Below are 12,734 nucleotides of genomic sequence, written 5' to 3'. Positions count from 1 at the left end.
AACATTGTTTGGACTTAAATGAGACAAAAATTAAGAGTATAGGGTGTCAAGTATCTAACATTTGGTGTTTAGGATGCAATGTGTCCAAAATTGAAGTTTAGGGTACAAAATTAGAAAGTGATACAAGGTCAGGAGCGCAAAGTGGAGTTAATCCTTAATTGTGACAACAATGCAAAGTGTGTAAATCTCTTGGCGATGATTCTTATGCTTAATTATCCATTCTTGGTTAAAATCATACTACCGTCTTTGTGAGGTGACTGAAACAAGTAAATATGGAGGAGTTACGGGTAGCTTTTCTTTTCTCTAGGAGATAAAATCTGAGAAGACATACAGATCAAGCTACCAAAAGTTCTCCCATTACATTCACTACTGATGAGTGCTTGGTAATTGAACTTACATATATAGTCCACAAAAAAGTAGTAAACTAGATCTTACATATCTTTGAATGAATCCACCTTGGCAAGGAAGCCATTGGCGTAGGAGAAGAACTTTAGTCTTCTTCTGAGCTCCTGTAAACTCTCCATCCATAGATTTCCACACTGTGTTTTGATTATTGATTCATTTCCATTTTGTAATTGATTAAGCTATAGAAGAGTCAGCTTATGATGCCATGGTCTTTGCACAAAATATTTACCAATATTTATATGGTTTGAGGTCTGGCACCCAACTTTTTGATGAGTGCTATAGGATAAAACTTTAAAACATCATAATTGTGGTAAAAAAAAAAGCAAATGTTGTGTATTTAACACTAGCTGAACATTATCACCTAATTAATCCGGACAAAATATATTCTCAATCAACAAAATTATTAGGCAACGCTGTGCTAACTGATTATCAAAATGGAGACAATTGTTCTCATGCAGCTCCTGTTATTGAGGATTGAGAGTCAAAAAGTTGTAGCACTAAGAGGCACTCAGAAGTCCTAATGCTGTTAAACTTCTTTTCTGTTTGACTAGTTTTGCTGCATTTTCTTCATCCTAAGCAGATGGTAAGTTAACAAATTATGTTTCTGTCACTGTAATTATTTTGGTCCATCCTTAAACCATACTTCTAAAATAATTGACTCATCTTTCAAGGGCAACGGAAGGATGTAACTTTTTCAGGTTACAATGCTTAAAGCGATACAAATCTCCTGAAGCTCAATGGCAAAAAATGTTAGGCACGAGCTTTTTTCGCCTCAGGATACTGAAACTGGAGTGGAAAGTTTCAAGCAATGCCATTACAAACTGCAGTGGATGTACGGTGGAATGATCAGCTCCTGGGAATCTTGGAAGTTAAGTAGGTAATTCTAACAAAAATTTACGCTCCATTTCATAGGAATACACAAGCACGAGAACAGAGGGAAGCAACAAAGCAAAAATTAACCCAAAGCAAAAGCACAAGCACTTAAATGACCAATAGAGCTTGATCAGAGGTATTGATTAGAAAGAATACACGCACCAGTGAGCAGATAGAATAGAAAAGCTAAGTTACACTCTTGATTTCATGTCACAATTTCAGTTCCATTCAAGAGGGAAAAAGGGAGGAGGAGAAAATCAAACATTACAATTCCATTTCACTCAAAATCTCACCTCCTACATCTCCAAGCTGAAACCGAGAAAAGAGCTCTATCTTGCCAGCAAATTACTATGCAACCATTCTCTTCCTTGATCTTATATCCATCACAACTCCGATTTTGCAACAATCTCTTGGCTTGCAACATTGCGTAATAGCTCAAAGCTACATTTCCAAAGCCAGCCAAGTCAAATCTTTGAATCCATTTTTCAAGTTTTTCATGCCTTTCTTTCCTCTCAACGCCCTCACACGCTATTATGTTTTTAATCTCCTCGCCAAACAACATTTTCTCCACCTTGAGTCTCTCCACTGACGTTCTTGGAAGCGTGGATTCCAGACAGTCAAACAATGCTGCATAGAAGTACAAGGATTCTGAAAGCCTCTCCATCAGGTTTGCCCCATTGTGATTAGAATCTTGCTCTGCTACCACCATTATCTTTGGAGACAAACCCCATAAAGCATTCAAGAAACTATCCAGCTTTGCTGAAGCATTTGATGATAGTGGCGAAGATGATGCCGAATCACTACTTGGGCTGTAACCATTAACCAGATCTTTCTCAAGCAATTCTCCTAAAGTACCCTGGTTCATTTGTAGCACTCTTTGCAAATGATGACCATTTGAACTTTTTGGTACCATTGGTGACTTCTTCCGCATTTCTTCATCCGTGGCCAGAAGAGCATGCAGCTGAAGAACTGAACTAATTGCTAGAGCTTCACCGGTTTTAACTCGTAATTTCTCCACATCAAGATTCTCTAATTTGCTAACTATCGGATTGAACTGAAATGGAATATCCAATTTTTCAGCATCTTCACTCAGGATGTGAGCCATTTGGTCTAAGATTTCTTTCTGTTGATGCACCCCTGTTATTCTCAAATGGGGTGGACCTTCAGGCCTAGCACTCAAGTCTTGAAGAAGTGCACGCCATTGTGCAGGCTCTGATGCATTGAGATCAATAATGTGGACCATTTTTTCCCCTTCCATAGCTTCGATGATAGCTTGGTTTGTGATGACAAAAGCCACCTTCAGAAAAGGAAAGAATTCGAAAAACATTTTCCTCACAAGAACTTCCTCAGAAACCACGGATATCCTAGTTGAATGGAGGGCCTTATAAAGCCCAGGCCAAGTTTTCAGGACCCTATCAGCTAGAGCCTCCGTGAAATACGAAGCAATTCGCTGCATCGTATCGCCATCAGGCGTGGCAAGGTGGGAAATTTGATCAAGGGCCATGTTTGCATTTTCAAGGCTACCAGTAGCTACATGATTTGCACAAGTGAGCAATAGATGAATCAAATATAGGCCCCTTTCTTCAGACTTTAGTTCTTTGAGCCATTGATATGGTGATCCCAAACCAGGAGAAAGTGACATCATGGGAAACATTTGCAGGGGTGAAGAAGTTACAGATGATGAACCATCATCTTGAAACATTGGTACAACAGAACGGTACAATAATCTCCAGAAATGGCTACAATCAGAAAGACAAATGTAGATGCAAATTTCTTGCTCAAGAACTAAGAACAAGGCCAACTTCACAATTATTCAAGAATCAAGATTTGAAATAACTGACAATAACGGACTATATCTCAAAATTTCCAAACATACACCGAAGTTTCAAAGCTCAATCTTTCGAGAGATTCCCCAAGATTATACAGCAAACAACTACAACTCAAATATGCAAAAACAAATTAGAAATGTACCCTTCAAAAACCAAGAACCACAGAGCAGTGAAAAACAGAGCAAAAAACAGAGTGAAAAAGGAACTCGACAAGACGGAACTCACCAATTAGAGCAAGAACAAACAATTCCTTAGTGGGTTTTTCAATTCACCAAAAACCCAGAAAATCCCTCAAATTGTTCCCCACAAATCACTTTCCTGGTTCGGTAATCTGTAGTCCAAGGCAGCTCTGTTTTGTCTGGTTTCTTCTTCAATTTTTGAACTAAAGAGAGAATTAGAGAGAGAGAGAGAGGGAGAGAACGTGTAAATTCACTAAATTGGTTAGGTTGAATTAAAGCTTGGAGGAAGTATTTGGTCAGTTTTGAAGGACTTTGTTTCCTTTCTTCATAGCTACGCTGTCGACAATGCGTGGGTGGTAGTTTTTGTCGTTACTGTTTTGGTGTCCTTCTTATTGAGTTTTGGCTTTCTAAGGAATATGGAATTTGTGAGAAGAAGAGCCTCTTTGTTGTACTCTACTATTATACTTACTTTTCTATCCCATCTATCTACACCTGTACCTGTCTTGTCTCTTTCTCTTTCTAGATTCATTTCTTGTCTCTTTTCTCTCACTAGAAAACCACTTTTCAAACTTGTCAATTTCTATTGTCATCCCAACCATAAAACAACAAACAACAAACAATTACTGTTACTGTATAAAAAGACTACTATGTTTAGTTGTAAATAGTAGTTGAATGTGTATGATTTGGAAAAAAGGAGTACTACTGTATATGCTAAATGTACAACTCTTTAAGCTACATCTTGTTTTAAATTTTTCGATATTTATTCAAGGATTTGTTTAATGTCAATTTGATACCACATATTTCTTCCCATGATCAAGAAAATGAAAAATATTTAGTCCTAATAGTAGTTTGATTATGTCTGTTTCAAAAAATAGTGTATTACTGTTTTATATGTTAAAAGTGTAAATCTTTGAGTTACATCTTGTTTTTTATGTTTACTCAACAATTTGTTTAATATTAATTGGATCAAAATATTTCTCCCACGACCAAGAAATATGAAGGGAGAGGGTTAGATTGGGTTGGACGGTAAAATTAGAGAAATTGTATATAAGATTTCGTTGATTCAAAATCTCCGGCTGACAGTAAAAAATAAAAAAAAATCAAGAAATATGAAAAGAGCAAATGTATTATCTTTCAACGGTATGCTCAAATGGCAGATTTTGTACTTGGTAAATGCTTTTACCGGTCAAATTCAGAGTGATTAGCTATGTCAAAGCAATTCTTTGTTATTTTTTCAGAAGACAAACAAATTACAAAGAACAAGGCATTGCCGAGAAAACTTGAACCATATGAAGGAGGATGCACCTGTCTCAACATGCAGAACAACATGTGGAAGCTATATTTAGATTGGAATTCAAAGTCAAGAATTGCAACAACTTTTTGTTTTTCTACAATATAATCCGGTAACGTCTTGATAAGAAGCAATGAAGAGAAACCACTACTACTATTAAGTATTTAATGTATCTGCTTTATCATTTCTAGAGAAAAGGCCTCACTTTTGTGTCTTTCCTTGTGTCTCCCTCTCTCTCTCTCTCTTTCGCTGTCTTTGCTTCTCTCTCTAGACTTTGTTTGGAACAACTTCCTGTTGTATGTTTGTCATGGCCTAAGATGGATAGGGAATCAGGAGCTGGCCAAAGGGGCAGAGACTTTAATATTCTCCAAGACCTGCACCAGTCCAAACATGTCCTAACAAAGACAAACAAAATGCCATCAGTTTTTGTTTCCTAGTGGGGCTATTGTGGGGGATTGCAAGAAAGCTATCCAATATGCTTCCAATCTATGGTTTTGTTCTTTTGTGAAAAATGCCAAATGCCCTCCAAATTGTTATTATCTTCTCACATTCAGACAACGAGACAAGGAGGTTAGGCAACCATCCAAAAGTAGACACCACGCTTATGGTTCTCAATTCCCATCTCCACTTGTTAAAGTCCTGGGGTGGGCAAGATTGTGTCTATCTTTTCAAACCCCCTATTTCTTCTCTACCCTTTTGCCATCTTCCTTTTAATTTTATTTTTCTTTTTGGGACCATAACCAAAATGAACAAGAAGAAAAAAAAATAAATAAGGATCCCAACCAACGAGGATACCAGAAAAGAAAATCATAGAATTTTTTATGGTCAATGTCCAAGGAATAGTACCATGAGAACATAGAAGGCCAAATCATTCAATTGTCAATAGTGGGAATTATTTTCAAAGTTTTGAGTATTGCACAAATCCTACAAACTATTTCAAGTTGCTCCAAATAATGAGCATAAAAGCTTCCATGTTGTTTTAGGTGCCATGTTTCTTGTGCAAGACAGGTGGAAGGTATGGATGGATCAATTTATTTTTTAGAGTGGAAATTAAAGTTGCAAAAATTGACAAGAATTAAATTGGGAAAATCAGTTCTAAAGCTTAGCATAGCAGAGTTTTAATATAGATGACACATTGATAGAACTAGGACTCGGTGGTCAAGCCCGAAAATGCAAAATTGTTTCAATGAAATCTTTACAAGTACATTTTCCAAAAAAAATTTATGATTTTTTTTTTACCTAGGGGTATGGTCTAAGATTTTTTTTTTTTTTTTTTTTGTAAGTATGTATAAGAACACAATCATGTCCAAACGTTACCAAAAAGGTATAAAAAAAAAAAAAAAAGTTAGAAAGAGTTCACAAAATTGGTCTTGCCAATTAGAGGAAGACACTAGCTAAATGTCACCGTGAATTACTTCTGCCTTCTTGAGGACAAGAAATTTTTGTCTCAAATGAAACCTTTAATTATTCTAATCTTTACCATGTATAAATTTGAGTATGCTATAAACTTGATACATGAGCATCTGTTGGAGAAAAGGGAATACATGTTGGGATTACCAAAGCTTAATTGTAAGATTATCTTGAAGAAAATGAAGTGTGCAACAAAAAAATTACATCCTATAGCCAATTTCAAAACAACGAATTCCAAATTTTGTCAAGGAGTAATCAAAGTTGTGCCATAATAAATAATTACTAGCTCTCTGTTAAGAAGGCCAAGAAAGCAGTAGAAAATAACAAACTTATCACCTATTCATCTCATTCCACACCTAATTAGTCATATGACCTGTACAGGAAATTAAAATATGTATCATTCAAATTTCTAAATAAGCAATTTCTTGCTTTGAAATTTTTTTTTTGTGTCACATTTTTTTCTTTTTCCAAGCACAAAAGAAAAGGTAAATTAACTCCAATTAGAACAACACTTTAAAAAAAAAAAATACTCTAACATGAAGAGAAAATAACCTGTCTTAAAACTTTTTTGATCCTACCTTCACCTAACGCCTATAGTAAGGTTACGAACGAATCAAGTCGAGTCTCGATTTAATTTTATCGAACTTGAAATCAACGATCTCTTGATTTAATTTTATCGAACTTGAAATCAACGATCTCTCAATTTAAAACTTGAGTTCGAGCTCAATCTTAAAAAAAAATAGTTATTTTATTTTTTAAAAAATAAATAAATAACAAATAATAAAATATTAAAAATATATACATAATTTTACTATTAAAATAAAAAATATATATATATATAATAAAATCGACTTGTGAACTAATAAATTGAATATTTTTTAACTCAATTTCGAGTTCAATATTAATTGAGTTGAAGTCCAACTTCAACTCGAGCGTCTCGCGAAACGCTTGACTGCAGCCCTTGTCTACATATGAAAGGATTCAATGTTTTGGACTGTGAGTTCAAAGTTACATATGGATGACGTAGAGATAGCAATAAATGCTCTCTTAGATAACTTAACAAAATTTATACTAAAATTAGTCGTGTCTTATCTACTGTTGAGAGGATGTCTATTTCATTGTACAATAGGTCAAAATTAAGGCATCTGACCACCGCTTTTCCAAAGATAAAAAGGCAAAAGATAGTGTGCACTAACATTAATTGTATTAGACCTAGTATTTAAACTTATTATTTTGTAAAGATGCAAGGCGTATCATGTTTCATCTGGTAAACTTTTAAGGGTAGTTTTCTCTTTAGCTAACCTCCCCTCTAGTTTTTGTAAAGCTTAGGGACGTCCCACCTCTAATTCAACTTACCACGAACCTCCTTTATTAATGTTTTTCATCCTATCAATACTTATGCTAGACTTGATTTTATAATTTTACCTGATATCTCTCTTATTCATATTCTTCATATTATACAAAATGATTATTGTCGAGCTAAAAAGTTCTTGTCCTTTCTCAAAAGGAAAAAATATGAAAAAGGAGTTTTATCATGAAACTAAGGACTTGTTTGGAACCTAAGTTTTTCGACGAGTGTTTCTTTAACAAGTTATTGAACAATTTTAGTTACAAAAATTTCAAAAACATCTTTAAAGTTATTAAAATACACACCTCAAATACTTAAAAACACATAAAAAAAAATATTTTCTTCTTTCCTTTCTTCTTCCTCCTCTCCTCTCTCCATCTCAACCCACCACCATCACAGCCGATGCCCAGCGCCATCGTTGCTAGGTGCTTCTTTGTTTTTCTTTCTTTCTTCCTCCCTTCCTCCCTCTCCTCCTCTCTTTTTCCCTTTCTTCTCCCTCTCTCCTCCTCTTCTTTTCCCCCTTCTCGTCATACTCAAAGGCAGGGTGAGGAAGAGGTAGTGGCAGGAGAAAAGGTGAAGGAGGAGAAGGAGGGAGCAAGGAGGAGAGAGAGAGAGATTGAAAAAAAAAGGTGATGGTGACTGTGCCGGCTGCGGCTAAGGTGCTGGCTGACGACACTGACTAAAGCAGTGATAATGGCAAGGAGAAAGATGAAAAGAAGAAAGAAAAAAAAAAGAAAAATTTTCTACAACTTCTACGTTAAGTTACAATAAAGTTTTATACAAACACCAAAAAAGTCATCATTCAAATAAGCCTGTGCTTCTTTGTAGGTTTTTCATTCTTACCTATCAAAATAAAGTGGTATGCAAGTGTAGTTTTCTTGTAATAAAACCTGATTAAAATTTATAAAATATATTTAATAAAATCAAGACATGAACCCAAAGGCAAAGTTAATACATTAAAAGTATTGTGAATCTAGTTTTGCAGATACGAACAATTAATCTAAAATAAAGGATAAAATTGATGAAGGATCAATGTTTAAGGCTATACATACAATTAAGTATCATCAATTTTTTTCTAATCATAAATTTAAAAAAAAAAAAAAACGAGCTCCACCCTCTTTTCTTAATTTTTTTTTTGAAATAATTGCTTATGTCATTGTAAGGGTATTTTCGGGACGTTGAAATGAATTTAAGATGCACCCACTTAATTTCCCTCTCTTAATTAAGAATATGGGAAGTTTTTGATGTTATGTAACAAATATGAGGGAAAGTCCCTAGTATTCTGAAAGCAAAAGGAGACATCCCTTCAAAAATTAGAGGGAAAATTACTATAATTCTTTTAATATTACACTTAATTCCTTCTAATTATTTGTTAAATGAGAAATAAATCACGCAAAACTCCAGGATCACTAAGTGACTTTTTCTTTTCTGAGGAAAAAAATGTCAATCTGGAATTAAAAATGTTGTAATGGTAACTCTACTATTTGACGCACAGTGCAAATTTAATGATGTGTGTGTGTTTTTTTTTTTAAAAAGATACATTGTAACCTTGATAGTGCACTTTGTTTCCAGCCAAGTTACCATTCTAATAAATACACCTACATTTGTCGCTCTTTTAGTATTTCAAAAATTTCTTGTTTAAGTTACCTCTGTCAGAAAAAAACTAAAAGTTAGTGCTATTGTCAGAACTCTCAAATTTTATGTCACAGCAATTTTTGATAAAATGCCAACATTATTCTTCTCAACCCAAATCAGATGCCATGACAAAACAATGTGAGAAAGATAGTCTTGTCTCTTCCCTCCTAGAAATGCTGTCGAATCGAGTCAAACTCGAGTAGTACCATACTTGAGCTTGAGCTCGAAGGTTATGAGCACTACTCGAGATTGAGCTCGAGCTCGAACAAGCCCCACACTTCAAACTCGAACTCGAACTCGACTCGATGTATTTAAAAACAACTCAAGCTCGAGCTCGTATAAATATTCGAGCTCGAGTACTCGAGCTAAGCTCGTAAAATGAGCTCGATTAATGTTTTCAAATTAAGTTCTCTAAAAACAAGAAATAAGAATTCCTATTTTATGAAATTCCTACTTTGCTCACACAAATAAATAAATATGGTAGAATGATTCATTGTAAATTTCATAAATTGTTTATCTGTATTAATAATTTTATATATATTATCTATAAATTTTTTTATTTTTTATGAGATACTCGATAGAGCTCATTAAACTCTCGAGTATCACATATATAAGATCGAGCTCGAGCTGCTGATCAAGTAGCTCGCGAGTTCGAATCAAACTATTCGGTTCAACTCCCACCCCCTCCCCAATACAATAGAATCTATTTTAAACATACTCTTGCTCTATACTAGGGGAAGGGAGATTTAAAGAGATTTAAAGAGATTCAAGAAGAATCCAGAAGGGAGTGAATCACCATTTGCCCAGACGTTGCCTAGACGAGTGCCATGCACCCGCTGACGAAATTTTCAAGAAATCCTGGATTTTTAGAGTGTAACCTAGAGTCAAGTAGAGTCTTAAATCTCTATTGATGACCAGCTACTTCTAAAGTAGTTGGTTTAGTTTGGTCATTGTAACTCTGGCGTCAAAATTTTAACTTTGATAATGTCATTTGTCAGAATTAAAACTCCTCTCTACGAGTGATCATCAAACACTAGTCCGGCAAATCATTATTTAAACTTTAAACAACTCAATTAATACGAATTGCTTTAATAGGTACACCGTCCAAGCCTAGGCTTGAGAATTGTGACCAAAATTCTGTCCAAGTCGATGCTTCCCCAGCCACTTGTTTTTGGCTGGAAACAAATTAATTATGGAGTTATTGTTCCTATAGCTTGTATAGTACGTAATGACAAACTTAAGTGCCGAAAATGTTATTCGCACTTCAATTTTGTTAATTAGACTCCTATTCTCGTTCTAATTATATGGTTATCATTTATTAGACTATATAATAAATAAGAGTGCACCTCACAAAAAATGGAGCACAAATAAACGTGTGTTTGGATAGTGGGTTATTTGAGATATTTTTACTGTAGCACTTTTTGTGATATGATGTATGTAAGATAAAAAGGTAATTGGAAAGATAAAAAACTGTATTGAAAATTATAATAGTGATGTAAGCAAATATATTTGGGGAAATAACCCACTGTTAACATTTTCCATCCATGCACGAAGTAACTTCACTTTACACCCCTTAAACTTGTACCACTTTTTCACTTTGCACCATAAATTTAAATTTTATGCACTTTGCACCCCCAAACTCTCAACTTTAGACATTTTCATCCTAAACTCTCAAACTTGTCATATTTAAACCCAATCAATGACAATATGTTAGCAAAATCAATGGCATAGATCCTACAAATCAATGATAATTTATTGAAATGGTCAAAATGAGCTAAGGAATTTTTTGTTGAAGAAAGTAATACATTTTTATAAATTTGCACTGTGTAAAAAGTTTCCTTAGCACATTTTGGTCACAATTCAATGAATTATCATTGAACTGTAGGATCTTCTATACCATTGACTTTGCTAACATTGTCGTTGATTGGACTAAAATATGACAAATTTGAGAGTTTTGGATGCAAAATATCTAAAGTTGAGAGTTTGGAGTACAAAATGCCCAAAATTGAAATTTATGGTGCAAAGTGAAAAGGTTGTACAAGTTTAAGGGTGTAAAGTGAAGTTAGTTCAAGCATTGATTGTTATCCCAATAATTAGTGAGACCCTAGTAACGAGACTAATTCAATGTGGTTCTCTCCGCAATCTACTACTGTCAGGTACAATATTCAAATCTTGAACTTGACATTGAAAAAAACTTTAATAAACCTCCCTAACTACGGGGCGAACCCCAATGATTTATGATTATCGATTAATACTCCCTTCCTTTTTTTTATAATTGACGTTTAAGAAATTTGCTCTTAAGTACTTTTATCTGTCGTTTTATTATTCCCATGCAGCATTAATTATTTTTTCACAATTTTACCCTTTTATCTCTCTTTTCATAATTGGTGGGAGTTAGTTTGCATTGCTTTTGGCCTAGTAAAACAGCGCCATTTAATATTCTAGTGAGAGAAAACATGGGTGAATTGGATAATTAATGAGGGTACAAAAGAAAAGTAGTGTATAGATTTAAACAATGAAAAACTTTTCTTAATTGGTGTGCAAAACCTTAAACGTCAGTTATAAAAAAAGGGAGGGAGTAGTATATAAAAGCAATAATAGTATGCCAATTAATTTTGACACCAATGAAAATAGATTTTCACCAAACATGTTTTAACTTGTATTCTTTATCCTTATTTGATTTTTTTTTTTCTCGGTTGTGTTTTCTGCTAGTACTCTTTTTGTATTAAGCATTTTATCTCGCTCGTGTAACTTTTTTTTAGCTCATTATACATATAATTTTTTTTAGTAGGGTATCACATAATTATGTACTAAAATACCCTTTCTTTCACTTTTGCGCTATATCCACGCAAGATCCACGCTCATCATGAGGAATGAATATTTTGAAGAATTAAATTGTTGAACTGCCTAGACTGATGAGGGTAAAAATGTCAAAATGATTCTCATTTTCTATTTTTTCTTTTTAAAATTTTTTTCTTTCTTCTTACATGCCCCTTTTTGCCTTCCTTTGATTCCAGCCCGAACTCAAGCCCAATAAAGCCATACACCTCCACAATATTATGAGATAATAGATAGACAGAGAATAAGAAGTTAGGAAAAGGAAAAGAAAAAAAAAATCGTATTTGACCAATTTACCACCATAACACTACATGCCTTTCCACAAGAATGGAATATGATAACTAATAGCAAATTTATGGTGTGATCATTTCACAAGTTCAAAATTATGTTATGGAAATTGAAACATAAAATAATTATAAATGTATGCTAGAATTCGGAATAAACAATTTATTCATCCGCAATTATGGTGTTATCATTGTGTTTTATGGACCTTCAACCCTATGAACATGAATACTCCACTTCTTGATTGAATTGGAAAATTGGTAGAATACCTTTGAGAAGAAAAACAATAGTGGACAGGACATAACACAACAAAACATAACCACAGGCCATACTTCAGCTGATCAATGTTTGTCATCCTTCCAGGAAGTATGAATTAGTTTGCCTTTGCGACACTTCTGTTAACCACATCTTAATCCATATTTTGTACTCACTAGAATTCTTGCTATGCCTAATGAAATTTATGGCTGTTCCACCACCAAAAAATCTTGAGAAATGCTTACTAAATGACCAAAGACTAGCGAAATTCAACAAATATACTCCAACTTTTACAACAGGGATGCCAAAGCTGTGTTCCTAGGCATGAAAAGCAGTTGGAGATTTCACAGCAAAGTGAGCTATTTTGGACAGATATATAAAGTTTAAAA

General features: G+C 34.1%; 1 protein-coding gene across 1 annotated transcript; it reads right to left on the bottom strand.

Annotated features, from left to right (window-relative positions):
- Positions 1-1,381: 1,381 nt before the first annotated feature.
- LOC113724153 (scarecrow-like protein 3) lies at positions 1,382-3,735 on the bottom strand. The gene has a single exon (XM_072071318.1). It carries the CDS (start codon positions 2,978-2,980, stop codon positions 1,568-1,570), a length of 1,413 nt encoding a protein of 470 aa, XP_071927419.1. The 5' UTR covers positions 2,981-3,735; the 3' UTR covers positions 1,382-1,567.
- Between the last annotated feature and the right edge of the window lie 8,999 nt (positions 3,736-12,734).

This window comes from Coffea arabica, chromosome 1c (assembly GCF_036785885.1).
Source record: "Coffea arabica cultivar ET-39 chromosome 1c, Coffea Arabica ET-39 HiFi, whole genome shotgun sequence".
Taxonomy (NCBI): domain Eukaryota; kingdom Viridiplantae; phylum Streptophyta; class Magnoliopsida; order Gentianales; family Rubiaceae; genus Coffea; species Coffea arabica.
This window is presented reverse-complemented; position numbering and strand designations above follow the sequence as displayed.

What these genes read in the sequence shown, in the direction of transcription:
- LOC113724153 (XM_072071318.1), bottom strand. Translation starts at nt 2,980, where the DNA reads ATGTTTCAAGATGATGGTTCATCATCTGTAACTTCTTCACCCCTGCAA.